At 45.3% G+C, this 27337-nt stretch overlaps 3 protein-coding genes across 5 annotated transcripts in view; 1 reads left to right on the top strand and 2 right to left on the bottom strand.

The window, feature by feature from the left end:
- parp4 (poly (ADP-ribose) polymerase family, member 4) overlaps positions 1 to 15488 on the bottom strand; it is a 341167-nt gene extending 325679 nt beyond the window's left edge. The window contains exons 1-4 of one of the 2 annotated variants that reach the window (XM_072476809.1): positions 15275 to 15488; positions 14516 to 14608; positions 3182 to 3314; positions 631 to 811 (exon numbers count right to left, since the gene is read on the bottom strand). In XM_072476809.1, the coding sequence (XP_072332910.1) occupies positions 631 to 811; positions 3182 to 3307 (307 nt within the window). In that variant the 5' untranslated portion in view covers positions 3308 to 3314; positions 14516 to 14608; positions 15275 to 15488. The remainder of the gene's footprint in view (positions 1 to 630; positions 812 to 3181; positions 3315 to 14515; positions 14609 to 15274) is intronic. The other variant, XM_072476810.1, reaches the window with a different exon arrangement.
- Positions 15489 to 15599: 111 nt separating this feature from the next.
- cpap (centrosome assembly and centriole elongation protein) overlaps positions 15600 to 27337 on the top strand; it is a 168013-nt gene continuing 156275 nt past the window's right edge. The window contains exons 1-2 of one of the 2 annotated variants that reach the window (XM_072476807.1): positions 15600 to 15718; positions 20595 to 21078. In XM_072476807.1, the coding sequence (XP_072332908.1) occupies positions 20659 to 21078 (420 nt within the window). In that variant the 5' untranslated portion in view covers positions 15600 to 15718; positions 20595 to 20658. Of the gene's footprint in view, positions 15719 to 18535; positions 18709 to 20594; positions 21079 to 27337 lie in introns of those variants that run through there. The other variant, XM_072476808.1, reaches the window with a different exon arrangement.
- qtrt1 (queuine tRNA-ribosyltransferase 1) lies at positions 25182 to 25831 on the bottom strand. Its single transcript, XM_072476465.1, is given in 2 exon segments — positions 25182 to 25570; positions 25573 to 25831. Coding segments are annotated over 2 exon segments (648 nt in total).

Raw genomic sequence — 27337 nt, 5'->3', positions numbered from 1 at the left:
TTTTTTGCATGTGCACTACTTTCATACATGTGCTGTCACATATGTACAGATCCTAATCATACATGCACAAGGTTCTCAGAAACACACACAGGCACACATACACACACGATGCTTGTCGCCAGTCTGCCCAAAGGTTCAATCATAAGATAGCAAGTCAAAAGATATTAGGTAACCAAGGGGACAGGCATCCGGACAATGTTCCTGCTAAGTCGTGCAGGTGCGGGATGGGGCAGTAGGCTAAAAGGTACTGCACACCGTTTGTTCATTGAAAAATAATGCACCAGCGCATTAAAAAAAATTTAACAAGGAAATGTAAAAGAGCACACAATGGAAAAAATAGGCCGCCCAGAACGACTAACTTTTATAGGGAACATTGCAAACAGACCTCAAAACTTGAAATATCTTTGCAATTTGTAAAGGATTTAAATTGAATATTGAATTAAGGGGAGCTCCAGGAACCTAAAATGCAGAGTTGAGCCTTGGTGAAACATTGGTTGCAAAATTCTCAACAGTCCTAGGCGATCTTTGCAACTGTACCCCACAAACTATTTGTTCATCAATTTTACCAGTTTAATACCTATATGTGGTCGGTCATATGACAGAGTTAGTCCAATTTCACACTGTACCTACCATCATCATTTGCACAAGGTGTTGGTTCACATGGTTTGTAGCAGCTGACATCCAAAAGTTTACCTTCTTTAATGCAGTTAGGTATATAATCCAGATTTACAACAGGAATATTATATTTCTGGATGGCTTTCAGTCTACAAGAACTCATGGTATTGAGGTCAGATGCGACAACGTGGGTACACTGTGAAATTAAACAAAAAAAGGACTGATTTCTGAAGCAATTATATTTGAAAATAATCATGACCAGTCCAGTGAGTTATTAATATTTCAGTAACAAGGTAGCTTGCCTTGCATTAAATCGCCAATACTTGTAATTGGTGCTTGTTGCTTGATTTGACTGTGAATTATTACAATTTTGCTAGGGTGTGGATGGGGAGTGGATGTGGGGAAAGTGCAAGTGTAGTGTCAGTTATACCTTGCAATGCATTGCACATATGATAGAAAATGGAACATAATTTTATGCGTACTTATTATGCATGCTTGAAGAAAATCATACACTGAACAAGCGTTCATATCCAGTTGAGGAAAGGTCATCAACCTGAAATTTTGGGACAACAGGAGTCTCGCTGGTTGAGAGCTGGTGGGCAGAGGCATGAGGAGGGTTGTAGTTTACAGTGTCTCCCAACCTCTTACAAATGTCAGGTCCCTCACTTCAATAGTTCCTGGCTATCCTGGATGGCTGACAGGACTTGTTGGGAGCTCTTCAGAGGCCACGAGAAAGCTGGGAAATCCCCGAGTGAGCACTAAACTACAGTGGGCTCAGGGGTAATAGTATCAACTAGCCTAATTGACATCCTGCCGCCAGCACCTGGGAATCCCACGTTCATCCCTTTCACACTGCAACATAAATGGGTGAGGTTTTGTCACTGCCAGACAAGTGGGCTTAGCAGCCATGTTTCCCACCATGATGGGCAGCATTAAAATCGAGCCCAAAAATGTTGTCTCTCTCCACAGATGCTCCAGACCTGCTGAGTATTTCCAGCATTTCCTGTCTTTATTACATCTCTTGACATGGGTAGAGCTAACAAGAATCACTCGATGGATCATAGCATAAAATAGCTGTGAAATGGTTACTCACTGCTCTCTGGCTTTGGGAAATCTATTTGCTGGCAAGCTCTCATTGCAAACAGAGTTACCATTTATATAGCAGATTAAAAACGTTGACTGTAGGATGCCTGCACGGGAGGGTGGAAGCCAAGAACAGGAATGTACATGCACAAGTCTTTGAAGGCAGCAAAACATATTGAGAAAGTGGTTAAAAAGGCATACAGTCCGTGGGTCGGAAAATGGCTTCCACAAAACATGGGAGCCATTCACCCGATTGTTCCGGGACCTGTTTGTGGCCAGCAATTAAGTAGCCAGGAGCTAGGACGAAGTAGCCAAGATGCAATACGAGAAGGGGTGGGGGGGGAGGGGGGGGGGGGGGGGGGGGGGGGACCGGACGCGGGGAAACAAGAAAGTGTAGCCAAACCCAGCGAGAGAAAAGTGGGTAGTAGGGAAGAGGATAGGTGGGGGGAGGGGGAACACAATGGAGGAGAACCAGGAGGGAGGAAAGAGATGGGAACACAAGCGAGAGAGAAAACACAGGAGAAGACAACGGCCACAATGAATACAGCAAGAAGGAAGGCGGACAAAAGAACGAGAAGAAGGAACGATCCAACGTCGAGGCTCATGCAAATAAATAATAGAAACTGACCAAAATGTAAATAGCATTAGTTGCCCCCCCCCCTTGTAAAAAAAAACCTTTTTCATTCTGTGTGTATTTGTATTTATGTATAATAAACCCACTAAAAACATTAAAAAAGACATACAGGAATCTTGGCTTTATAGAAGTATAGAATTAAAAAGCAACGGAGTGATAATAAACCTTTGTTCTATGTTCTATTCCTATGTTCTAACACTGGTAAGTGCCCAGCTGGAGAATTATGTCCAATTCTGAGCACCACAATTTAGGAAGGATCTCAAATCCTTAGATAATAATAATCTTTATTATTGTCACAAGTTGGTTTACATTAACATTGCAATAAAGTTACTGTGAAAATCCCCTTGTCACCACAGGGAATGTGGCGACTAGGGGCTTTTCACAGTAACTTCATTTGAAGCCTACTTGTGACAATAAGCGATTTTCATTTCATTTCATTGCCTCCCTCATGTATGTTTAAAAGAAACACAATCCCTCTTCATGTATGCAGCTTTTGGCCAAGGTGCTAGCTTTTCTGCCGAAAATTCACTGATTTTGTCATTGGCCATAGCTTATAGCACTGAGCATGGGACAATGTAACTGATGCAGAAATGTATATTTCACTCTACATTATAACTGTTACTATGATGTGGCTAAACGTCAGGTAACTGTAAGCATGATTTAACAGCTATAATAATAAATTATTGGTTAAAATCAGTTTTGCATTGGACTTTAGATTAATTAATTGAATCAAAATACAACATTGCATTAAATACTCGAAAATTAGTCAAAATAGGATTATTCCACAATAAATGCATAATAAATGTTAACATTAGTGCAGACAAGCAGAGATGGTAATCTAAGTCATACCTGCCGATTGACCAGATAGGAAATTATTCCATTATTATTCTTAATAGCAGTCTTCAACTTGTTTTTCTCTTTTATGGATAATTCCTTCACATTCAGAACGACCACACAGTCAGTAAATACAGCCATGGTACTCCTGCTCAAGCGAGACAATTTGCTTGAGTATGCTTTGGAATTATTTCATACTGAATAGAAACTAACAACATTTAACAAAAATATTGTGACTTACAAGGTTATTTCTTTTTCAAAGTTATCCATTATTCTGTAACCAGTTATATAATTTCAGTACATGGTGGCATTTTTTCATGAAGTAGTTTTTGGTATTGCAGTTTGTCCACAGAAGAAATAGTTTAGTTTAAGAGGCAACTTGGTGATGAGGTTCTAGTCGTAGAATGCAACTGCTTGACATTTATATCAATTTAGTCCTCAATAAGATTTAAAATCTTAAATGAATTTACTCATCAAATTACTAAAGATGGACGCAGAGAAGACGTTCGATAGAATTGAGTGGGTGCACCTCTTTGAGATACCGGGTGGGGGGGGCGGCGGTGTTTGGCTTTAGGCTAAAATTTATTTCATGGATTATGCTTTTGTACAGGGCCCCGAACGCCAGTGTGTGTACTAATGCCCTGAGCTCAGGTTATTTCCAACTGAACAGGAAATTGGATGTGAGATGATGCATTTTGTTAGATCAAATCAGGGCTGGACCTACTTAGTTAATGGTAGGGAGTTGGGGAGAGTTACAGAACAAAGAGATCTAGGAGTACAGAGCTCCTTGAAGGTGGAGTTGCAGGTGGACAGTGTGATGAAGAAGGCATTCAACATGCTAGGTTTTATTGGTCAGAATATTGAATACAGGAGTTGGGACGTCTTGTTGAAGTTGTACAAGACATTGATAAGACCACACTTGGAATACTGTGTTCAGTTCTGGTCACACTATTATAGGAAGGATATTGTTAAACTAGAAATTTACGAGGATGCTATCAGGGCTTGATGGTCTGAGTTATAAGGAGACGCTGGACAGGCTGGGACCTTTTTCCCTGTAGCATAGGAGGCTTAGGTGTGATCTTATAGAGGTCTATAAAATAATTAGGAGCACAGACAAGGTAGATAGTCAACATCTTTTCCCAAAGGTAGAGGAGTCTAGAACTAGAGGGCATAGGTTTAAGGTGAGAGGGGAGAGATACAAATGAGACCAGAGTGGCCATTTCTTCACACAGAGGGTGGTGAGCATCTGGAACGGGCTGCCAGAGGCAGTGGTAGAGGCAGGTACGATTTTGTCTTTTAAAAAGCAGTTAGACAGTTACATGAGCAGGGTGGGTATAGAGGAATATGGGCCAAATACGGGCAGGTGGATCAAGCTTAGTGATAGAAACTGGGCGGCATGGACAAGCTGGGCCAAAGGGCCTGTTTACATGCTGCTAATATCTATGATTCTATAGGTGCAAGATAGGGGAGTCCGTCATCTCTGCTTTTTTTTTGCCTTAGCAATCGAGCCATTGGCCATTGCATTAAGATCATCTGCAGATGGAGAGGGATGGAGCGTGGGGAGATGGAGCATAGGGTGTCCTTAATTGTGGACGATCTATCCCGGGGGAGATAATGGAGCTGGTCAGGAGGTTTGGCTCCTTTTTGGGGTAAAAGCTAAATCTGGCCAAGAGTGAATTTTTTTCGATGAACCCTCTGGGAAGGGGAGCTGATCCGGCCAAGACAAGCTTCCGATATTTGGGTGGCCCATGCTCCATAAACTTAACTTTTCTAGTCTAGTGGATGGGGTGAAGGCTGATTTGAAAAGATGCCCTCCCTCTGACCTTAGTGGGAAGGGTACAGACAGTGAAGATGAAGGTTTATGTTTTTGTTCTAGTGTCTCCCAGTCTTCCCCCCCCACCCCATCCAGTTTTTGCAAAGGGAAAGGCAGTTGAGAGGGGAGTTGGCATTATCTAATCTGTTATGCTAATACTGGGCGGCAAATAGTGATAAGGTGCGGGCATGATTCAAAGATCTGGGGCGGGATTCTGTGGGAATTGGCGGGGCAGGCAACTCCGGCGCGAAGGAGTGGCGTGAACCACTCTGGCGTCGGGCCGCCCCGAAGGACCGGAATCCTCCGCACCTTCAGGGGCTAGGCCGGCGCAGGAGTGGGTTGCGCCACACCGGCTGGCGCGGAACGGGCTTGGCGCCACGCCAACCGGCGCCAAAGGGCCTCTGCCGGCTGGCGCGAGTTGGCGCATGCGTGGGAGCGCCAGCTTGTGCTGGCGTCATCCCAGTGCATGCGCAAGAGGGGTTCATCTCCGCGTCGGTGCCCCCACGGCACAGGCCCGCCCATGGATCGGTGGACCCCGATCGCGGGCCAGGCCACCGTGGGGGCACCTCCCGGGGCCAGATCACCCCGCGAGCCCCCGAGGACCCTGGAGGCCGCCCGCAGAGCCAGGTGCCGCCGCTAAGTACCTACTCTAATTTACGCCGGCGGGACCAGCCTAAAACAGGTGGCCACTCGGCCCATCGCGGGCCAGAGAATCGCGCCCCCACCAAATCCCCGCGCCGGAGAATTCCCTGGTTACAGCACCGCTTCCTTTTTTCCCTGCCAGGATCTCTTTGAGCCTGCTGGTGATACCATTGAGAATTTGGAATCAGTTTAGGCAGCATTTCAAACTGGGCTCCATGTTGCTGTTGGCTCCGATCTGTAGGAACCATAGGTTTGGGCTGTCTTAGATTCATTGTCTAGGGTTTGGAGAGATTTAGAGACATGTTTCTGGAGGGCAAGGTCGCTGGTCTAGAGAAGTTGTTAAAGAAGTTCCAGTTCCTGTGAGGGAATGTATTCAGGTACTTTCAGGTGTGTGAGTTTATAGCAAAGAGCTTCCTTTGTTAACCCTGGTACCATCGCCTTTGCTTATGGACATGGTCCTGTCCGTGGCCGAGTTGGAGGAGGGTAAGATTTCAGATGTCTATGGGCAGATGTTTTTTTAAAAATATATTTTATTGAAAATTTTTTCCAAACAACAATTTTTCCCTCTTACAAAGCAAACGAAACAATAACAAAACAGAAATTTGTAACAATACACAGGTAACAAAGCCCCATTGTCTATTGACCTAAACTAAACTAAACCTGCCCCCCTCCCCCTGGGTTGCTGCTGCTGGTCATCTGTCTTCCCTCTAACGTTCCCCTAGGTAGTCGAGAAATGGCTGCCACCGCCTGGTGAACCCTTGAGCCGATCCTCTCAGGGCAAACTTTATCTGCTCCAGTTTAATGAACCCCGCCATATCATTTACCCAGGCCTCCAATCCGGTGGGTTTCGCCTCCTTCCACATGAGTAGGATCCTGCGCCGGGCTACTAGGGACGCAAAGGCCACGACATCGGCCTCTTTCGCCTCCTGCACTCCCGGCTCTTCCGCAACTCCAAATAGAGCTAACCCCCAGCCTGGTTTGACCCGGGCCTTCACCACCTGCGAAATCACTCCCGTCACTCCCTTCCAATACCCTTCCAGTGCCGGGCACGCCCAAAACATATGTGCGTGGTTTGCCGGGCTCCCGCCACACCTCCCACATTTGTCCTCCACTCCAAAGAACCTGCTCAATCTTGCCCCTGTTATGTGTGCTCTATGTAGCACCTTAAATTGAATCAGGCTAAGCCTGGCGCATGAGGAAGAGGAATTTACCCTGCTTAGGGCATCAGCCCACATACCCTCCTCTATCTCCTCCCCTAATTCTTCTTCCCACTTTCCTTTTAGTTCGCCCACCGACTCCTCCCCCTCTTCCCTCATCTCTCTATAAATCTCTGACACCTTGCCCTCTCCGACCCACACCCCTGAAAGCACCCTGTCCTGTATCCCCTGTGTCGGGAGCAACGGAAATTCCCTCACCTGTTGTCTAGTAAACGCCCTCACCTGCATATATCGCAAGAAATTTCCCCGGGGCAACTTATACTTTTCCTCCAATGCCCCCAAGCTCGCAAAAGTCCCATCTATAAATAAATCTCCCACCTTCCTAATTCCCAACTGGTACCAGCTCTGAAATCCTCCATCCATTCTTCCTGGGGCGAACCTATGGTTGTTCCTGATAGGGGACCCCACCAGGGCTCCCCGCACCCCTCTCTGTCGCCTCCACTGTCCCCAGATATTCAGTGTTGCCGCCACCACCGGGTTCGTGGTAAACTTTTTAGGTGAGAACGGTAGCGGCGCCGTCACCAGCGCCTCTAAACTCGTCCCTTTACAGGACTTTCTCTCTAGTCTTTTCCACGCCGCTCCCTCACCCTCCATCATCCATCTACGTATCATTGCCACATTGGTGGCCCAAAAGTAATCACCCAAGTTCGGTAGTGCCAGTCCTCCTCTGTCCCTACTACGCTGAAGGAACCCCCTCCTTACTCTCGGATCTTTCCCTGCCCACACGAAGCTTGTGATGCTCCTATCTATTTTATTAAAAAAGGTCTTGGTGATTAGTATAGGGAGACATTGAAATACAAATAAGAACCTCGGGAGGACCATCATCTTAATTGCTTGCACCCTGCCCGCCAGCGATAGAGGCTGCATGTCCCACCTCTTGAAGTCCTCCTCCATTTGTTCTACCAGCCGTGTCAGATTAAGTTTGTGCAAGGTTCCCCAGCTCCTAGCGATCTGAATCCCCAGGTATCGGAAGTTTCTTTCCACTTTCCTTAGCGGTAAGCCTTCTATCTCTCTACTCTGGTCCCCTGGATGTATCACAAATAATTCACTCTTCCCCATGTTTAGCCTATACCCCGAGAATTCCCCGAACCCCCTCAAAATTCGCATAACCTCTATCATCCCCCCCGCTGGGTCCGACACGTATAACAATAGGTCATCTGCGTATAACGAGACTCGGTGTTCTTCTCCCCCTCTAATCACCCCTCTCCATTTCCTGGAGTCTCTCAACGCCATGGCCAGAGGTTCAATTGCCAACGCGAACAACAATGGAGACAGCGGGCATCCCTGTCTTGTTCCCCTATATAATCGGAAATACTCCGATCTATGTCGACCTGTAACTACGCTTGCCGTTGGAGCCCCATAAAGAAGTCTAACCCAGCTAATAAACCTGTTCCCAAACCCAAACCTCCTTAACACTTCCCATACATACTCCCACTCCACCCTATCAAATGCCTTCTCTGCGTCCATTGCCGCTACTATCTCTGCCTCCCCCTCCACTGGGTGCATCATTATCACCCCTAATAGTCGTTGCACGTTAACATTCAGTTGTCTCCCTTTTACGAACCCTGTCTGGTCTTCGTGCACCACCCTCGGGACACAGTCCTCTATCCTCGATGCCAGTACCTTTGCCAGCAATTTGGCGTCCACGTTCAATAGTGAAATAGGTCTATAGGACCCGCACTGCAACGGATCTTTGTCCCTCTTCAAAATTAGCGATATCGTCGCCTCCGACATCGTCGGGGGTAGAGTCCCCCCTTCCCTGGCCTCATTGAACGTCCTCGCCATCAACGGGGCCAACAAGTCCACATATTTTCTGTAATATTCCACCGGGAACCCGTCTGGCACCGGGGCCTTCCCTGCTTGCATGCTTCCCAGTCCCTTAATAACCTCGTCCACCTCAATCGGCGTCCCCAGGCCTGCCACCTCCTGCTCCTCCACTTTCGGGAACCTCAATTGGTCCAGGAACTGCCGCATCCCCTCCTCTCCCTCTGGGGGTTGAGACCTATACAGTTCCTCATAGAAGGTCTTGAACACCTCATTTATCTTTCCTGCCCTTCGCACCGTGTCTCCCCTTTCGTCTCTAATTCCTCCTATCTCCCTCGCTGCTGCCCTCTTTCGCAATTGATACGCCAACAGGCGACTAGCCTTTTCCCCATATTCATATCTCCCCCCCTGTGCCTTCCTCCACAGTACCTCCGCCTTTCTGGTGGTCAGAAGGTCAAACTCCGTCTGGAGTCGTCTCCTCTCCCTGTACAATTCCTCCTCCGGGGTCTCTGCAAATTCCCTGTCCACCCTTAAAATCTCCCCCAGTAATCTTTCCCTTTCCTTGGCCTCTGTTTTCCTTTTTTGGGCCCCAATAGAGATCAGCTCTCCTCTGACCACCGCTTTTAATGCTTCCCAGACCACTCCCACAGGGACCTCGCCGTCGTCATTGGCCTTCAGGTATCTCTCAATACACCCCCGCACTCTTGCACACACTCCCTCATCCGCCATCAGTCCCACATCTAATCGCCAGAGTGTTCTCTGCTCCCTGTCCTCTCCTACTTCCAGGTCCACCCAATGTGGGGCATGATCCGAAACCGCTATGGCTGAGTACTCAGCTTCTTCCACCCTAGAGATCAACGACCTTCCCAACACAAAAAAATCTATCCGGGAGTACACTTTATGGACATGGGAGAAGAAGGAAAACTCCCTAGCCCTAGGTCTAAGAAATCGCCATGGATCCACTCCCCCCATTTGGTCCATAAACCCCTTAAGTACCTTGGCCGCTGTCGGCCTTCTTCCGGTCCTTGAGCTGGATCTATCTAGCCCCGGGTCCAGCACCGTATTAAAGTCTCCTCCTAAAATCAAGTTTCCTGCCTCCAGGTCCGGTATACGCCCCAGCATCCGTCTCATGAATCCCGCATTGTCCCAATTTGGGGCATACACATTAACCAACACGACCTCCATTCCCTCCAGCCTACCACTCACCATTACATATCTACCTCTGCTATCTGCTACGATGTTCTTTGCTTCAAATGCTACCCGTTTCCCCACCAAAATGGCCACCCCTCTGTTCTTTGCGTCCAGTCCTGAGTGGAACACCTGTCCCACCCATCCTTTCCTTAGCCTAACTTGGTCCGCCACCTTTAGGTGCGTCTCTTGGAGCATAACCACGTCTGCCCTTAGTCCTTTCAAATGCGCGAGCACTCGGGCCCTTTTTATCGGTCCGTTCAGGCCTCTCACGTTCCACGTGATCAGCCTCACTAGGGGGATACCTGCCCCCCTCCCGTGTCGACTAGCCATTACCTTCTCTAGGCCAGCCCCATATCACGCCTCCGCGCTCCCGCTCGCTCCCCCAGCGTCGCACACCATCCCCGCCCACCCACTCTTTAGCCATTTCCTTTTGGATTTCCGCAGCAGCAACCCAGTTGTCCCCCTCCCCCCTCCCCCTCCACCCCCCCCCCCCGCCCCATCCCTATCTAGCACAATTGCTCCCCCATATCACTTCCGTAAGTCAGCTGACTTCAACTGACCCCGGCTACTCCTGCTCACTCCTCGACCCCCCCCGTGTGGGGGAACTCCCATCCGCCTTGCGCCTGTCTTCCCGTCTTATTCTTTCTGGCGCGGGAACATCCCTTTACCTGACCCGCCTCTTATGGCGCAGCTCCCTTTCCCCTCCCCCTCTCCTTCCCCATTCTCCGACTATGTCCTGTCTTTCCCCCCTCACCGGCGCCCACATTTCCCCAATGTCTCCCCCTTCCCTGTTTACTTCTCAATTAACTTCCACCTTAACATTAACAAAAACAATAACAATAACATTTCCTGCAGCATCAGTCCCTCAGTTCCGGTCCAATTTCTCTTCTTTGATGAAGGACCATGCTTCCTCCGCCATCTCGAAATAATAGTGTCTCTCCTGATACGTGACCCATAGTCTTGCCGGCTGCAGCATCCCAAACTTCACCTTCCTTTTATGCAACACCTCTTTGGCTCGGTTGAAGCTCGCCCTCTTCTCGCCACCTCCGCACTCCAATCCTGGTATATCCGTACCACAGCATTCTCCCATCTGCTACTCCGCACCTTTTTAGCCCATCTCAGGACCTCTTCTCTGACCTTAAGGCGGTAAAGTCGCATGATTATCGCCCTCGGTGGTTCTCCCGCTTTTGGTCTTCTCGCCGGAATCCGATTTGCCCACTCCACCTCCATGGGGCCCGCAGGGGCCTCAGCACCCATCAGTGAGCTCAGCATCTTACTTGCGTACTCTCCACAGTCCACTCCTTCCACACCCTCAGGGAGACCTAGTATCCAAAGGTTCTTCCTTCGCGCTCCGTTTTCTAGGGCCTCGATCCTTTCAGTACACTTTTTATGAAGTGCCTCGTGCGTCTGAGTCTTAACCGCCAGGCCCAGGATCTCGTCCTCAATATCTGTCACCTTCTGCTCCACCACGCGGAGCTCAGTTTTCTGGGTCTTTAATGTCTCCTTGAGCCCCTCAATTGCCTGTAGCATCGGGGTCAGCACCTCCCTCTTCAGCAGCTCCACGCACCGTCTCACGATTTCATCCTGCTCAGTCCCCCATGTCGCCTGCGCTTTCTCCGCCGCCATCTTGTACTTCTCTCTTTCTGACCCTTTGGTCGACGATTCCTCGCGCTGCAGCCGCCGCCGCCGGTTTTTTCCTCCTTCGTTTGGGGGGACGGGACTCCCTTCTCACACACCCCACACCGGGTTGCGTCGTCGAAAAATTCCCCGTTGGGGCTCTTAAAAGAGCCCGAAGGTCCGTCGGAGCTGGAGCCGCCGAAGCGTGCGGCTAGCTAGGCATCACCGCAACCGGAAGTCCCTTCAGTGGCCTTGATGAGATCTTTTCACAGTTGTTCCCTCTGCTGCTAGAATTCACCTTTGATACAGGCCCTCAGGTCAGCTTGCAGCTTTAAGCTTGCTCTTCCCCCGCCTGCATGCTGGAAGAGGCCCTGTTTATCCTGCAGTTGCAGCCAAATCTTTTACTGTTTCTGCCGTGCCTGGGAACCAAGAGACATACCCTTCCTGGGGGACACTGTCGGGGGAATGCTGCAGCCTTCTTCCCACACCAGGAAATGGCAAACAAATGCCGTGGGGGCCCTGTAACGAGCCCAAAAGTCCGTTCCAAGCAGGAGCTACCGAATATGCGATCTAGCTCTGCATAGCCGCACCCGGAAGTCTCTATGGGCAGATGTTATCGACGGAGCAGCATCACTGGAGGAACTTAAGAGGAAGTGGGAGGGTGAGCTTAGTTTGGTCTTTGAGGGGGGAGTGGGGATTTTTACAGGGTCAACTTCACATTTTCACGTGAGAGGTCAAGCCTGATCCAGTTCAAGGTGGTGCACAGGGCGCAACTGATTAGGGTGTGCATGAGTGGATTCTTCTCGGGAGTGGAAGATAAGTGTGAGCAGTGCTCTAGGGGGCCAGCGAATCATAAGCACATGTTTTGGTCTTGCCCCAAGTTGGTTAGTTTCTGGGTCTCCTTTTTTGATACAAAGTCAGGGATTTGGGGCGCTCAGCTGGAGTGGCCCTTTGGTGGCCATTTTTGGAGTATTGGACTTGCCAGTGCTACAGACGGGGACCAGGGCAGATGTCCTAGCCTTCGCTTTGCTGATAGCCTGGAGACGAGTTTGGTTTGGGTGGAGGTCCCCGGTGCCACCAAGGCCTTGGTTTGGTTGGGAAACCTGGTAGAATTCTTGCACCTGGAGAAGATTAAGTATAACATGGTGGGGTTAGCGGAAGGGTTCTACTCGAGGTGTGGCAGCCCTTCATCTCCTTTTTCAGGGAAATGCTAGTCCTTGTTTTAAGTCAGATTGAGGTTTTGTTTTCTTTGCGGAGGGATGAGGGGGTATACTTCGGGAATAATATGAGGTTGGGATTTGTTGTATTGTCATGTTTGTAATAAATAAAATTTTGTTTGTATAAAAATATCTATTTTTAAAAATCACCCATGATTATTGCTGTCTGTTTATCAGAAGCAGCAAATATTTCTTCTTGTATACTTCATCTTACCTTGTGGTTTACTGTTCGGGGCCTGCTGACTACTTCCACCATTGACTTCTTTCCCCTTCTATTCCTTATTTCCATCCAAACCGATTCTATCTGCTGACCTCCCAAACCCAGATCATCTCTAACTATTGCACCAATGCCATCCTCTATCAACAATGCAACCCCTCCACTTTTACTTAGTTTCCAATTCTTTTGAATGTCATATACTCCTCAATATTTGGAACCCAATCCTTGTCATCCTGCAGCCATGTCTTCATAATAGCTCAGTTCATATTTATTTACTTCAATGTTCGCTATCAATTAATTCACTTTGTTGAGTGCTACTGAGCGTCTAACTTTGCCTTTTTGTTATCCTTGTGACTATTGGTTTATTCTTATGTTTTATTTCTTATCCCCTTCCTGCTATTCTATGACTCTCATTTCCCATATTACTATTATGGTTTTCTGCCTTGAATCTTCCCCTGGTTTTGCTACATCTACCCAAGCTTGATCCCTTGCCCCTTTTTTTTAGTTCAAAGCTTTTTCTACTTCCCTAGTTATTTGATTCACAAGAAGATTCATCTCAGCCGATTCAGGTGTAGACCATACCAATAGTGCAGCTCCTCCTTGCGCCAGTACTAATGCCAGTGCTCCAAGAATTGGAACCCACTTCTCCCAAATCAGACTTTGTGTCACGCATTAATTTCCCTAATCTTATTTGTTTTATGCCAATTTGCATGTGGTTCAGGTAATAATCCAGAGATTATCATTGAGGTTCTACTTCTTAATTTGGTATCCAATTTCTCATACTGACTATGCAGAACCGCTTTCCTTGTCCTGCCTATGTAGTTGGTACCTACATGGACCTTGAAGACTGGATCCTCCCCGTCCCACTGTAAGTTCTGCTCCAGTCCGGAGCAGAACCTTGGAACCGGGCAGGCAACACAGCCCTCTGGACTCCTCTTTGCTACAGAGAACAGTGTCAATCCACCTCACTAGCCTGTTCCCTGCTAACACTACATGTTTGCTCCCCCACCTGAATAGCTTCATGTACCATGGTGCCATGGCTAGCCTGTTCATCCACCTAGCAGACTTTCATCCACAAAGGTTGTGAACATCTCAAATCTGTTTGACAATTGCGAAAGTGAGGGGCTCTTCCACTATCCTTTACCTGCCTCACTCATGGTCACAACCTCCTGTTCCTCACTGTTGACCAAAACATACAACCCTATTCTAAAAGGCATGACTGTCTCCTGGAACAAAGTCTCCAGGTATTTCTTCCCCTCCCTTATGTTGCGTTGTGTCTCCAGGTTGGGTTCCAGATCAATAGTCCTGATCCAGAATTGCTCGAGATGCATAGTTTCTGCAGACGCGTTTGTCATAGACCACCTTGATGTCCAAAATCTTTCACATTCCACTGTTGCAACACACCTGTTCAGCCTCGCGTTAGTTACGTTGTTAGTTAACTTAATTTACTGAATTAAATTATTCCTATGTATACCACACCTCTTTCTGCCGTGCACCGAATTCCCATGACAATCTAAATCACTACTCACTCAATCTTACTCAGTTGATTGACATAACTGCCACTCCAGACAGTTCTCTACTTAAGAAGCCAGCCTAACTTCCTTGAAGGTTAATACTATATCTTGATTCTAAGTCTATAGCTAAATCTGAAAAGGACTTAGCAGAACTTACCACACGTGTCTAATTTGCTACCCGGTCAATGTCTATCACTTTGGTGTAGCCCCCTCTCTCCTCACACACCTTTTACAAATTTGCCATGAAGGGCTGTAAGCAATACAGATAAGAGTATAACATTACAAAGAGATATTGTTTAGGTTAAGAGGAGCGTTTTTTAATGAGAACTTTTTAATTATAGTAAATGTATACACACAAGAAATAGAAAATACTTATATAAATGAGGTCTTTGTATGTCCCCACTGCACAAAAACGAACTTATTTTGTGGTTTGGCTCTTCAATACAATAAGAATGTTTCTCAGGGGTTGCTTCAGTACCCTTGGGAGGTCAAAAGGGTTCAGTGTCTGAAAAAAGTCTGGGAAACCCTGGTCTAGCAAGATCAATGGCGATTAGGGCTGGGCAATAAATGTTGGCCTTGTCATTAACACCTTAGTTCAATCTTCCCAAATTTTATTTACACCTACCGGAATCAAGTCATTTTGTGTTTACAATTCAAAAGTTTTTATTACAAATGGGAGAATTCGATTTGATTCGACGTGTTTTTATTTGTATAACTAGCCGCCACAAAATTATCCTTAAATCCTTCATGTCGCAATCATGACTTCTCTCCGCGCTCTGCAATTACATCTCCGGCAAATGTGAGGTTGTCCGGTCCCGGTCTCACTTCCACTGTTTTACTGTACGTCGCGGTGGGGGCTGGAAAATAAAACATGTATCCATATAGCACAATCTTACCCCAAAAATCCCTCACATACCTCAGTTCCCTCTTTTATGGAGTAATTATGGAGACTCGCGCCAGTTCCGGAACATTATGCCAACATATATTTCCTACATCCGGAACAACCAAATGTTCCTGAAAGGGACTTTGGCCATCAGAAGCAACTTGCGCTGAGTGGTACTGCACTAGGCACAAGCACTGTCCAACCCACACACCCAATAAGCAGCAGCAGGACGTGGAGACTCCAGCCTGACCGAAATTGTAGTTCTTGGAAGAGAGCCCGTGCGAAGGACTACAATTCCCAGAGTGCTTGGAGATCAGGCGCACGCCCACTGAAGACGGCGGTTTAACATTTCAAAATGGCGGTAGATTTGAGAGCGGTTTGGAACAGTTGGGTTTGTCAGTTAAGTTGTCGCTCTCGTGCACGCTGCGCAAGTGCTGGCTGCCCGCTCCATCCAGGCAGCGCCGACAATTAGGGATTGTAAGTTTCCCTCGGCGTTTAAACTAATACAGTGCCAGCTAGGGTTTATTCTGGTGATGATTGTGGAGTTTCCTAGTCGCGTCTCCTGATGTTCCCTTAGCTATTTTAATTCTTGCATATTCAGTTTGTATTAATATTGAAGCTGTGAACGTGATTACAGATTCAAAATCGGTGGGAGCCTTTGACAGTGTCTGCTGATGAAACCATCAAATGGCGACTTAACAAAAGGCCAAAGCGCTAGAGCTGCAAAATAAGCGATGGACCTATGCAGTAATACAAGCACAATGGGGCATTTTACGAGGTGATAGGTGCAACGTAAACTGACGTTTGCAAGGCCTCCAGTGACTATTGTTGCTATTTTCGAGCTTGTTAACGTTTTATACGCTGCTTCAGGCAGATGTGATGAAAAGTAGTGGAGATGGTTGATGAGGGTTTTGTGGTCGATTTTTTTGTATGATGTGGAGATGCCAGCGTTGGACTGGGGTGAGCACAGTAAGAAGTCTTACAACACCAGGCTAAAGTCCCAACAGGTTTGTTTCAAATCACTAGCTTTTGGAGCACTGCTCCTTCCTCAGGTGAATGAAGAGGCATGTTCCAGAATTCAAAGAATGTTCTTTGAATTTGTCTATATATATATGTTTCTGGAACATACCTCTTCATTCACCTGAGGAAGGAGCAGTGCTCCGGAAGCTAGTGTTTGAAACAAACCTGTTGGACTTTAACCTGGTGTTGTAAGACTTCTTACGATGTTTTGTATGTAGACCTTTAGTTAAGAGAACCACACCATGGTTTAAAAAATGGAATTCTTGACTTTATAGATAGAGCAAGTAAGTTCTGCTCAGCCATTATAAAACATCAGTTAGGGCGAGCTGGTGTGTTGTGACCTGTTCTGGGCATCATGCTTTAGGATGTGTGTCAGAACAATGGCAAGGGTGCGGAGAAGATTTACTAGAACGAGGCCATGAAAATTAAGACTTTGTTATGTGGCGAGATTAACGAACCTTAACCTCACCTCCTTAAACTATGATTATCCCTCTCCAGTTGCTCTGTCTGGACCTGTAGACTTAATTACCTGCAGAGACTTGCATTCAAAGTATCGTATTGCATCTTTGACTTTGTCTATATATATATGTTTCTGGAACCTACCTCTTAATTCACCTGAGGAAGGAGCAGTGCTCTGAAAGCTAGTGATTTGAAACAAACCTGTTGGACTTTAATCTGGTGTTGTAAGACCCCAGACCAACGCCGGCATCTCCAAATTATATCTAGTCCAACCACAGGAAACATTCAAGATGGGATGACATGAGTAAAATACTTTTAATCAGCAAGTTAAGATAATCTGGAATTCGCCGTCTGATCGTGGGGTGGAAGAAGATTGAATAATAACGTGCAAAATGGAATTGGGTAAAATATTTGAAAATGAAAGATTTGCTGGGCTATGGGGGAAAAAGCAGGAGAGTAGGACTTTTTCAAAGAGCCATCATCATCACGATGGGCCAAATGATCTCTGTGTTATATTCTATGATTCCATACAACAGAGTTCTCCCAGTATTTTCTGTTGTTATGTGTTTCAGATTTCCAGCAGCTGCGATATTTAGTTTTTCGTGACCTAAGGGATATAGATAAGCTGCAGAGCTGGGCTGAGAGGTGGCAAATGGAGTTTAATGTAGAGAAGTGTGAGGTGATTCACTTTGGAAGGAATAACAGGAATGCGGAATATTTGGCTAATGGTAAAGTTCTTGGAAGTGTGGATGAGCAGAGGGATCTAGGTGTCCATGTACATAGATCCCTGAAAGTTGCCACCCAGGTTGATAGGGTGGTGAAGAAGGCCTATGGAGTGTTGGCCTTTATTGGTAGAGGGATTGAGTTCCGGAGTCAGGAGGTCATGTTGCAGCTGTACAGAACTCTGGTACAGCCGCATTTGGAGTATTGCGTACAGTTCTGGTCACCGCATTATAGGAAGGACGTGGAGGCTTTGGAGCGGGTGCAGAGGAGATTTACCAGGATGTTGCCTGGTATGGAGGGAAAATCTTATGAGGAAAGGCTGATGGACTTGAGGTTGTTTTCGTTGGAGAGAAGAAGGTTACGAGGAGACTTAATAGAGGCATACAAAATGATCAGGGGGTTGGATAGGGTGGACAGTGAGAGCCTTCTCCCGCGGATGGAAATGGCTGGCATGAGGGGACATAGCTTTAAACTGAGGGGTAATAGATATAGGACAGAGGTCAGAGGTAGGTTCTTTACGCAAAGAGTAGTGAGGCCGTGGAATGCCCTACCTGCTACAGTAGTGAACTCGCCAACATTGAGGGCATTTAAAAGTTTATTGGATAAACATATGGATGATAATGGTATAGTGTAGGTTAGATGGCTTTTGTTTCGGTGCAACATCGTGGGCCAAAGGGCCTGTACTGCGCTGTATTGTTCTATGTTCTATGTTCTATGAACGAACAAGAGGAAACATGTGGAATTGTGTTATCAGATAAGCATTTAAGAACTAGAGGCATTATAAAGAAAGTGAAGCGCCTGAGGAAAATGTGAAGGATGGAAATCCAGGGGCTTAAGTATGATATTAAAACCGATTTGAAAATCAAACTGAAGGCAATGAAAAACAAATGTAAGAATTGACTTTACGTGGCATCTTTCAAGACTTGGATATGTCTTCAATGCTACCTTTTTGAAGTGTAGTCACTTATAATTATAGAACAACACAGAAGAAGCCTCTTGGGGCCCATTGAGAATCTAGTTAACCCATTCTCTCACTATTTCTCAATCCTTGCACTTTTTTCCCTGAAAGTTTTTGCTTTTGAAGGCTACTACTGAACATGCTGCTTGTCATGTAGGAAAGACCGATCAATGTTGATAAAGCACAATGGACCAAGAGCTCAGAAAAGAGAAAATAACAGTTTGACAGACAGGGTGCAGTACCCCCATTAATATTGCTTTCTACTTCTAAAATAAATTGAATGGAATACTTGAAGAGCGTAGTTGAGGTAAGTAGACAATTGCAGTTGAATACCACAGGTGTATTTGAGGTAAGCAGATAAATGAAAGTGAATATTGACATTCCAAATGTCCTGTGTCTGCACTGACCAGGATTTGCAGTCAGTAGTGAACAGATGGCACTTGCCATTTGTTGTGCTTACTGCCTGCAAATTTTGTATGGGCTTCTGAGCAGGAACTTGCGGTCATTAGGGATTTGATACAGCATGTCGACCTCTGGGATCTATGTGAACAGGCCAAGAAACATTATCTCTTTCACCAATCGGACTAAGTTTCTTACTGAGACTTGCTGATTCAAGATGTGAAAATGTTAATATTTAATTTGATGTAAAATCAGTTACAGATTGAGAAATAGAGAGGGAAAGATGAGATTGAGAGAGATAAAATAGATAAAAGTCTTAAAAGAAATAATTTTTATTCTTGAAGAGTCTGAAAAATTAAGGTGATTTAAGCAATGATGGTTATTAATCATGCAGTTATCCTGCATCTGGACCTGACTTGGAGTTATGGGCAAGGGCTATTACCTGGGGATTCAGCTTACCAGGCTAAGGTTTCATAAATATGGAAATTTAGTGCTGTGTATTGTGCAAAATATGAACTGATGTCTGTGGAATTACCTCCGCATTGCCTGCAAAAGTTATCATTGTCAACATCTGAATTGCAGAAATTATGAACACTATCATTTTCTCCAAATATGTCCTTGCACCTTTTCAGGAAATTTGATTAAATATTTAAATATATTTTTGTATCTGAAGGAATGTCAAGCTAGGAGATGAGAACACTTCAATGGGAATAATTTTTGGTTTCTGTCGCAAAGAGTTGCCGCAGGGATAATAGAAATTTTAATATCCGAGGACAGACGAGGTTGGGATGGTTGGGGTGAAAGCATTCAAAAATCTGAAACCCAACACCAACAATAACCTTTCTTTCATGTAATGATTTAACATAGTTACATATCAGTTAAATATTGAGATGTTTCTCAGAAGTGTTATACAGACCAAATTTGACAACAAGATCCATAGCAGATAGGACAAGTTAGCAAACGTTTGGTCAAAGAGTAGGTTTTAAGGCACATCTTAAAGGAGAAGAGGGGTAGAAATTTCAGGGGGACAAAACCAGAGATGGAGCTAAAGCTGTTGATGGTACTACTACCAGTGATGAAGAAAATGTAATCAGAGATGCGCATAAGATAGAACTGGAAGAGCGTAGAGTTCTAAAGGGTGATGGAACTACCAAATTCAGGTTTTAATTCCTGAGCTCCATTCTCCTCTGGTTGCAGGTCTAATGTCCCAAGTTGGTAAATAAAGTCTTAAATCAGACATTCAGTTGAATTATCCTCCTAATTATATAGATCCCCTGGTTTCCACGGTAACCAAACCGCATGGGCTTGTTGTCGGGCAGAATGTAGCAGATCACATGACACCCTGTTCAGGACAGTACAATCTTATAACACCCCATGTTCAAAGCAGTCAGTCTTCCAGATTCAGTTGTGCTGGGGCTAGTCAGACCATCCTGAGTAACAAGATTACATTCAGTGTATTTTGTTTTAAATTTAGAGTACCCATTTCTTTTCCAATTAAAGGGCAATTTAGTGTCGCCAATCTACCTAGCCTGTACATATTTGGATTGTGGGGGTGAGAGCCACGCAGACAAGGGGAGAATGTGCAAACTCCACACGGACAGTGACCCGAAAACCTGGGTCCTCGGTGCTGTGGGGCAGCAGTGCTAACCAAATTATATTTGGTGTAGAACAGATAGAACCTTGTCTGTACGACTAACTACTTGTATGTTAATTTAAGAGCTTTTGGAGGAATTTGGTTTGGATTTTAATCTAATTCTGCATTTTGAGAGAAGTAACACCTTTTCATTTTTGCAGAATTGTGAAATGCTCGGGACACCAAAGCAAGAATTTAAGCTTTTTCCATGATCAAAACAATTTGATGGAAAATTCTAAAATGTCTACAGTGGTTAACAACCAAGGACAGCATTTCTTGGCTGAGTGGACGACAAATGTTACTCGTGCAGGAGTAGTATTGAATGCACCTTTTTGCTTCAATGATACCAACACACCTGCTCAGGAATGTATAAGTGCTGATGACTCATTCATTGCTCAGTTTGCCCCACTTCAGTTCTCAAATAGCAGCAGCTGCACCAGCATTGACTCTCTTCATGATGAGCCTCTTTTGAATGTGAACATACCAAATGGGAAGGAGCCAACTGCTTTTGATATCAATAGTTCATTGACTTCAGATCTTCACTCAACTATGACACAGCATACATTTTCTTCCCAAACTGGGGCAGTGAAGCAAGCTGAAGAAAAGATCACCTGCAATACTGCTCTTATACAAAGACTTGAACAGGTGTGTATAGTAAAGATTTATCTAATCCTTTCTGCATTTAGTCATCTAACATAGCAGCTACCTTTGTACAATGGCAAACGGTCAGAGTTTATTTGGAAGTGAATATTTTCAGCAATTCTTTTGGTTTTTTTGTATCTATGTTGTCATCTTTCGAGTTATAATTACAGAAAGAGTCTCCAGTATAACAAATGCATAATACTGGTGTTCTGAAATAAAGACTTGAGTGCTGGAAAAGCTCAGTGGTTCTGGCAGCATGTGTGAAAAGAGAAACAGAGTTAACATTTCTGGTCCAATGAGCTGCCAGACCTCCTGAGTTTTTCCAGCATTTTCCATCTTTATTGAAGTCTCCAACTGTAATACATAGAACATACAGTGCAGAAGGAGGCCATTCGGCTCATCGAGTCTGCACTGACCCACTTAAGCCCTCTTCCATCCTATCCCCCTAATCCAATAACCCCTCCTAATCTTTTTTTTGGCAGTGTTCGCTTCACCAATCTGCCCCAAAAAGTCTGTGGAAACTCCTGAAAAAGGTCTGAGTCCGTTCCAGACGGGAGCTGCCGAATGCGCGACCTACTCCTCCATGGCGGCCACCAGAAGCCTCGGCCCCGCTTCTTCAATGGCCTTGGTAGATCTTTTCACAGTTGTTCCCTCTGCTGCAAGAATTCACCTTTAATAAAGGCCATCAAGTCAGCTTGCAGCCTTTAAGCTTGCCCTTCCCCCGCCTGCATGCTGGAAGAGGCTTTTGTCTCAGCCAAATCTTTTACTGTTTCTGCCGGGTCTGGTAACCAAGAGACATACCATTCCTGGGGACACTGTTGGGGGAATGTTGCAGTCTTCTTCCCACACCGGGAAATGTCGAACAAATGCCATTGGGGGCGCTGTAAAGAGCCCAAAAGTCCGTTCCAAGCGGGAGCTACCGAACATGCGACCTAGCTCTGCATAGCCGCACCCGGAAGTCCCCTCCTAATCTTTTTGGACACTAAGGGCAATTTAGCATGGCCAGTCCACCTAACCAGCACGTCTTTGTACTGTGGGAGGAAACCGGAGCATCCGGAGGAAACCCACGCAGACACGGGGAGAACGTGCAGACTCCGCACAGGCAGTGACCCAGCAGGGAATCGAACCTGGGACCCTGGCGCTGTGAACCCACTTGTGCTACCGTGCTGTGACTTCCTGGCTCCCACATTTAGATTTGGGGGAGTACTCCATAGATGTGCTGGGGAATCCCTCTCAAGTTCTCTGGTAAGGGTTTATGTGACAATTGCCCAGAAATGCTAACTTTCCCTGGGCAGTTGCGCTGCACTGGGAATCATCCAACAAAGTGATTTAAATCGCTAACTTTGGATGGTTCTACCAGTGTTATGTTAATAGTTAATGTGAAAAAGTTAGAAGACATAAAATCATTTCTAACTTAAGTGTAACTTTTATATACTGAGACCAGTCCCCACACTGTCCCACCCCCACCAGTTATCAATCTGACCTTGACTGTCCCATGTCCGACCCACTCCCACCCAAATCCCATCACATACCTTAGATACTTACCTTTTCCCTGGCCTGTTATTTTCAATGGGACCGTTAAAAATTCACCAGCGCTAGTGTCCTCCTTAGCTGCGATTCTTTTGGATTTTGACTCTGGACCCGGAGACAGGTTGACCTGCCTGGATTTCGTCGGGCGCATGTCCGGAAGATGGATTGAGATGGGCACTGAAAAAATTTAGCATGGATAAGTGGGTATGGAGTGGCAATCCAATGCTGATTAAAACTCTGAGGAACATATCGCCCAATATGTTTGCTTTTCAGTGTATTCTTTACTGACAATTTCATACAACTGCGTTTCTGTTTCCTACCACCTTTCCCAGACTTAATCTGAAAGATCCCAGTTTCCATTGAACTATTTTTAGAAGCTGCATGTGTGACAGAAAGTTGTAGTTTCAAGCCCCACTTCAGAGACTTGAGCACACAATCACAGCAGACATTTCAGTTCTGATGTCTTGAATATTCAAGACTTACCTGCTGTCTCAGGTGGATGAAAAAGATTTCAGGGCTTGTTAGAAGAAGAGCAGGGATGTTCTCTCTCTCTCTCGTGTCCAGGCCAATATTTCTTCCCTCAACCAATATTATTAAAACAAAAAATGGTCATTTATCTCACTGGTATATGCAAATTTGCTACCATGTTTCAGTATTTAATTAGCAATAAGGCGCTTTGGCACTTTAATCCTTTATAAAAAAAATCATTTATGGGATGTGGGTGTCGTTGGTTAGGCCAGCATTTATTGCCCATCCCTTGTTGCCCTTCAGAAGGTGATGGTGGGTTGACTTCTTGAACTGATGCAGACCCTGTAGGTGAACCCACAGTACTGTTAAGGAGGTAGTTCCAGGATTTTGACCCAGCGACAGTGAAGATATAGCAATATATTTCCAAGTCAGGGTGGTGAGTGACTTGGTATCTGTTGCTCTTGTCCTTCTAGGTGGTAGTTGTCGTGGGTTTGGAAGGTGCTGTCTACGGAGCCTTCGTGAGTTGCTGCAGTGCATCTTGTAGATGGTATATATGGCTTCCACTGTTCGCCGGTGGTGGTGGGATTGAATGTTTGTGGAATGGGTAGAAATTGTGAGTGGCTTTGTCCTGGATGATGTCGAGCTTCGTGAGTATTGCTGGAGCTGCACTCATCCAGGCAAGTTGAGAGTATTCCACGACACTTGTTGTTGAAAACTCACCACTATTCTTAGAAGTCCATCTATACCAAAAAGGGCCGACATTCTAAATGGTGAACAGGGATTCTCACTCCCTGACTCCTATACAGGCTTCGGTGGGTGCTATTCAGGTCAAACTATGTTTTCAAGTTATCCCCTGGTATAACACATACCTTCACAGAAGATTTCATCTACTTACCACTAGTAGCATTGATCCTGGGTCCCGTATTGCTAAGGAAGTAAAGTAGACTTTGGAATAACCACTGTTTCAGGTTAAAACTTTTAAGTTATTTTATTATATATTTTTTTTCTTTTAAAAGATGCAATCACTGTCATTACAGAAAGGTAAAAATATCTTGCTTCTGGACCCTCCTGGTTGGTTGAAGGCACATTCAGGCCCATCTTGACAATCAATCTTCTTTAAATTCTTTTGGTCTTCCTCAGATGTATTCGCTGTTCTGCTTGGTTGCTATGCTCTATCTTTCCCATATACCGAGCTGTGAGAGCTGGCTGTCTCTGAGCTGACTCTGCCTCCTCTTTAAATTCTGGCCTTCCTTAGATGTATTAGCTGTTTTAGCTCGGCTGTTTTGCTCTGTCCCATGACCGAGCTGACTGTAAGCTGACTCTGCTTGCTTCTCTTGTACCTTCTCTGCCCCTCTGCTTCTCTGCTCCTTTCTCAGGGTTTATATATTTTTCTAACAGTTATTAAGTCTTTATGACTTTATTGTAAGGTAACTTTTATTTCACTTGGATTGTAAAAGGTACCTTTAAATCTAAATTTTTCTAACACGACTACGTATTCATTTTGGGCCTGACCTCAGCCCATGGATCGGATTACATTCTTCCTTTGTGATGTTCAAAATGCTTTGATTGCAATAGGGGTGTTACTTTTGATTCCTGTCATTTCTATAGTTTTATTATTATCAAATTTTGTCCCCAGCTCATAATTTTGACTTTGATTTGGGTCTAATTTGTGTTCTCGTAGACATGTTGTCTCCAGCTTTCTTTAATTTACCTGGTGTTACAGATTTTCACACCTATATATTTGCTCCCTCATGTCATTCTTTTCTATCTGCTGATTTTACTTCTATGAAGGTGTGAATCATTGCTTTTAAAGTAATGCTAAAAATCCACTTGGTTATAACTTGAAAGGTTTACATTTATCACCTAACTCAACTGAAACCCTCATCCATGCTTTTCCAGATACTTACTAAGATGGTTAATTTCAATGAAGGTGTGAGCCATTGTTTTTAGCTTCATACAAAAATCCTGATTGTTTGCTCAGCCTGTTTGGAAGAAGGAATCTGCATTTTATAGTCCTCCTCTTTGCAGCTGCTGTTAACCCTTCGTGGGATCTTTCCCTGTATCCTCTCATGTTTCTCTCAGACCAGATATTGCCAGACTTGCATGTTTCAAATGACACATCTTTCCATATTTTCAGTTGCACACTCCTGACTTGTGCCTTGTAGGTGGTGGACAGGCGTTGCATACCCCACTCCCATGAGGTAACGTGGCTTCTCGGGTGGGAGGTACTCTGTGCTGAGCTTCACCATTCTCCAGAAATGATCCTCCTCCTCCCCGCCACTCAATCCTCCGATGGCAAAACCAGAGACATCACGTTTAATCATCTCTGTCAGACATTTCTTCCGCAGTTCAGCATCCAGACCGCTCTGGATAATGGCAAAGAGACTCTGCTGCCCGGGATTCATGTTTGCTGCAATGCAGCGATCCAACCAGCGAACAGACCTGAACATGGCTTCCTCCACTCTCGGCCCAGTCACTGTGCTGCTGACAACATCAACAGCTGCATCATGATGTCTGAACCTAGAGCATTCTGTATTTCAATGGATTTTTCGGGCGAGAGAAGAATTTCCTTCCCATCGTAAGGAGAACGAAATCGTACCCCTTCTTCCGTCACTTCTGCCAACTCCACTAAAGACACCATCTGGAACCCACCGCTATCCATTAGCAGCGCTCGCTTCCAGTTCATGAAACCATGCAGTCCATTTGCCTTTTTGATAACGTCCGGCCCCGGCCTTTTCGATGTGACTCTCAATACCATTATGCTTTCAACTGTCCAACTCGTCATGATAAGAGTGTTTGAAGCGACATATGACACGCAAGAGTCAGAAGAGGAAAACGATAGTGGCCAGAAAGAAGGCATTGTCCTATTGACAAGCAGTTTTACGCCTGTAATGAGGGTGTTGGTTGCAGAATCCTTCAATTGTGCTGTATTGGACAGTGGCTGCACATCTACTGTGTGTGGAATTGACTGGTTAAAATGTTATATGGACTCCTTGAATGCAGAAAATCGTAACAAGGTTAAAGAATTTGAAAGTTCCACAAGTTTCAGGTTTGGAGATGATAATACTCTGAAGTCGCTGAAAAGAGTGGTGATCCCTTGCAATATTGCCGGAGTGAATCATTTCATTAGCACGAATGATACCTTTGCTTCTGAGCAGACCGTCGAGAAGAAAGCACACATGAAACTGGATATGGAACAGGATAAGGCAACAGTTTTTGGAAAGACGGTGGACTTACAATTTACACAGTCTGGACACTATTGTATTCCATTACTGACAAATAATATTTCAAGTAGAGTGGTTAAGGATGTGTTAATGTCAGTTGAAAATGGGACTTTAGCTGATAAAAAGCTTGTGGTATTAAAACTGCATAGGCAATTGGCACATCCGTCTCCTCGGAGGCTGAAAAATGTATTAAAGGATGCAGGGGTAAGGGATGACGACTATACTAAACTGATAGAACAGGTTAGTGACCACTGTGAAGTTTGTAGGAAGTACAGAAGGACCGATAGTAACCCTACCTTTGGCCATGGACCTTAATGACATTGTGGCCATGGACCTTAAGATCTGGGATAAAGCAAATAATATATTTATTTTGCATTTTGTAGATTTAGCAACCAGATTTTGTCAATCAACGATTATACAAAGTAAAGAAAAGGGAGTAATTCGGGATCAAATCGTGGAAAAATGGATAGGGACAGGAATCGGTCCACTGGCAAAATTCCTTATGGACAATGGGGGAGAATTTGCTAATGATGAGTTTAGGGATATGTGTGAAACGTGAATATCAGAGTTATGAATACAGCTGCAGAAAGCCCATTTAGTAATGGTGTCTGTGAAAGAAATCGTGCTGTCATCGATGACATGCTTCGGAAAATTTTGGCAGATCGACCAAATTGCAGGCTAAATTCAGCTTTAGCATGGGCAGTACATACAAAGAATTCATTGCAGATGGTTGGGGGCTATAGTCCTCATCAATTGGTGTTTGGTAGAAATCCTAAAATTCCGTCCAATGGTGGATGACCAGCCTCCAGCTTGGGAGGGGACTACAATTAACTCTGGTTTTGTTGAACATTTAAATGCATAACATAGCAGTAGAAAAGCTTTTTTGGAAGCAGAAGTCTCTGAAAGAATTCGCAGAGCTTTAAGACATAACGTAGGGCCATTAAATGCCGTTTTTCAGCAAGGAGACATGGTATGCTATAAGAGAGACAATTCTAATGAATGGAAAGGCCCAGGGACGATCATAGGCATAGATGGCAAAA

This window comes from Scyliorhinus torazame, chromosome 15, assembly GCF_047496885.1.
Source record: "Scyliorhinus torazame isolate Kashiwa2021f chromosome 15, sScyTor2.1, whole genome shotgun sequence".
In the NCBI taxonomy this organism is placed as follows: domain Eukaryota; kingdom Metazoa; phylum Chordata; class Chondrichthyes; order Carcharhiniformes; family Scyliorhinidae; genus Scyliorhinus; species Scyliorhinus torazame.
Note: the sequence above shows the minus strand (reverse complement) of the source record. Positions and strands in the feature narration are given on the sequence as shown.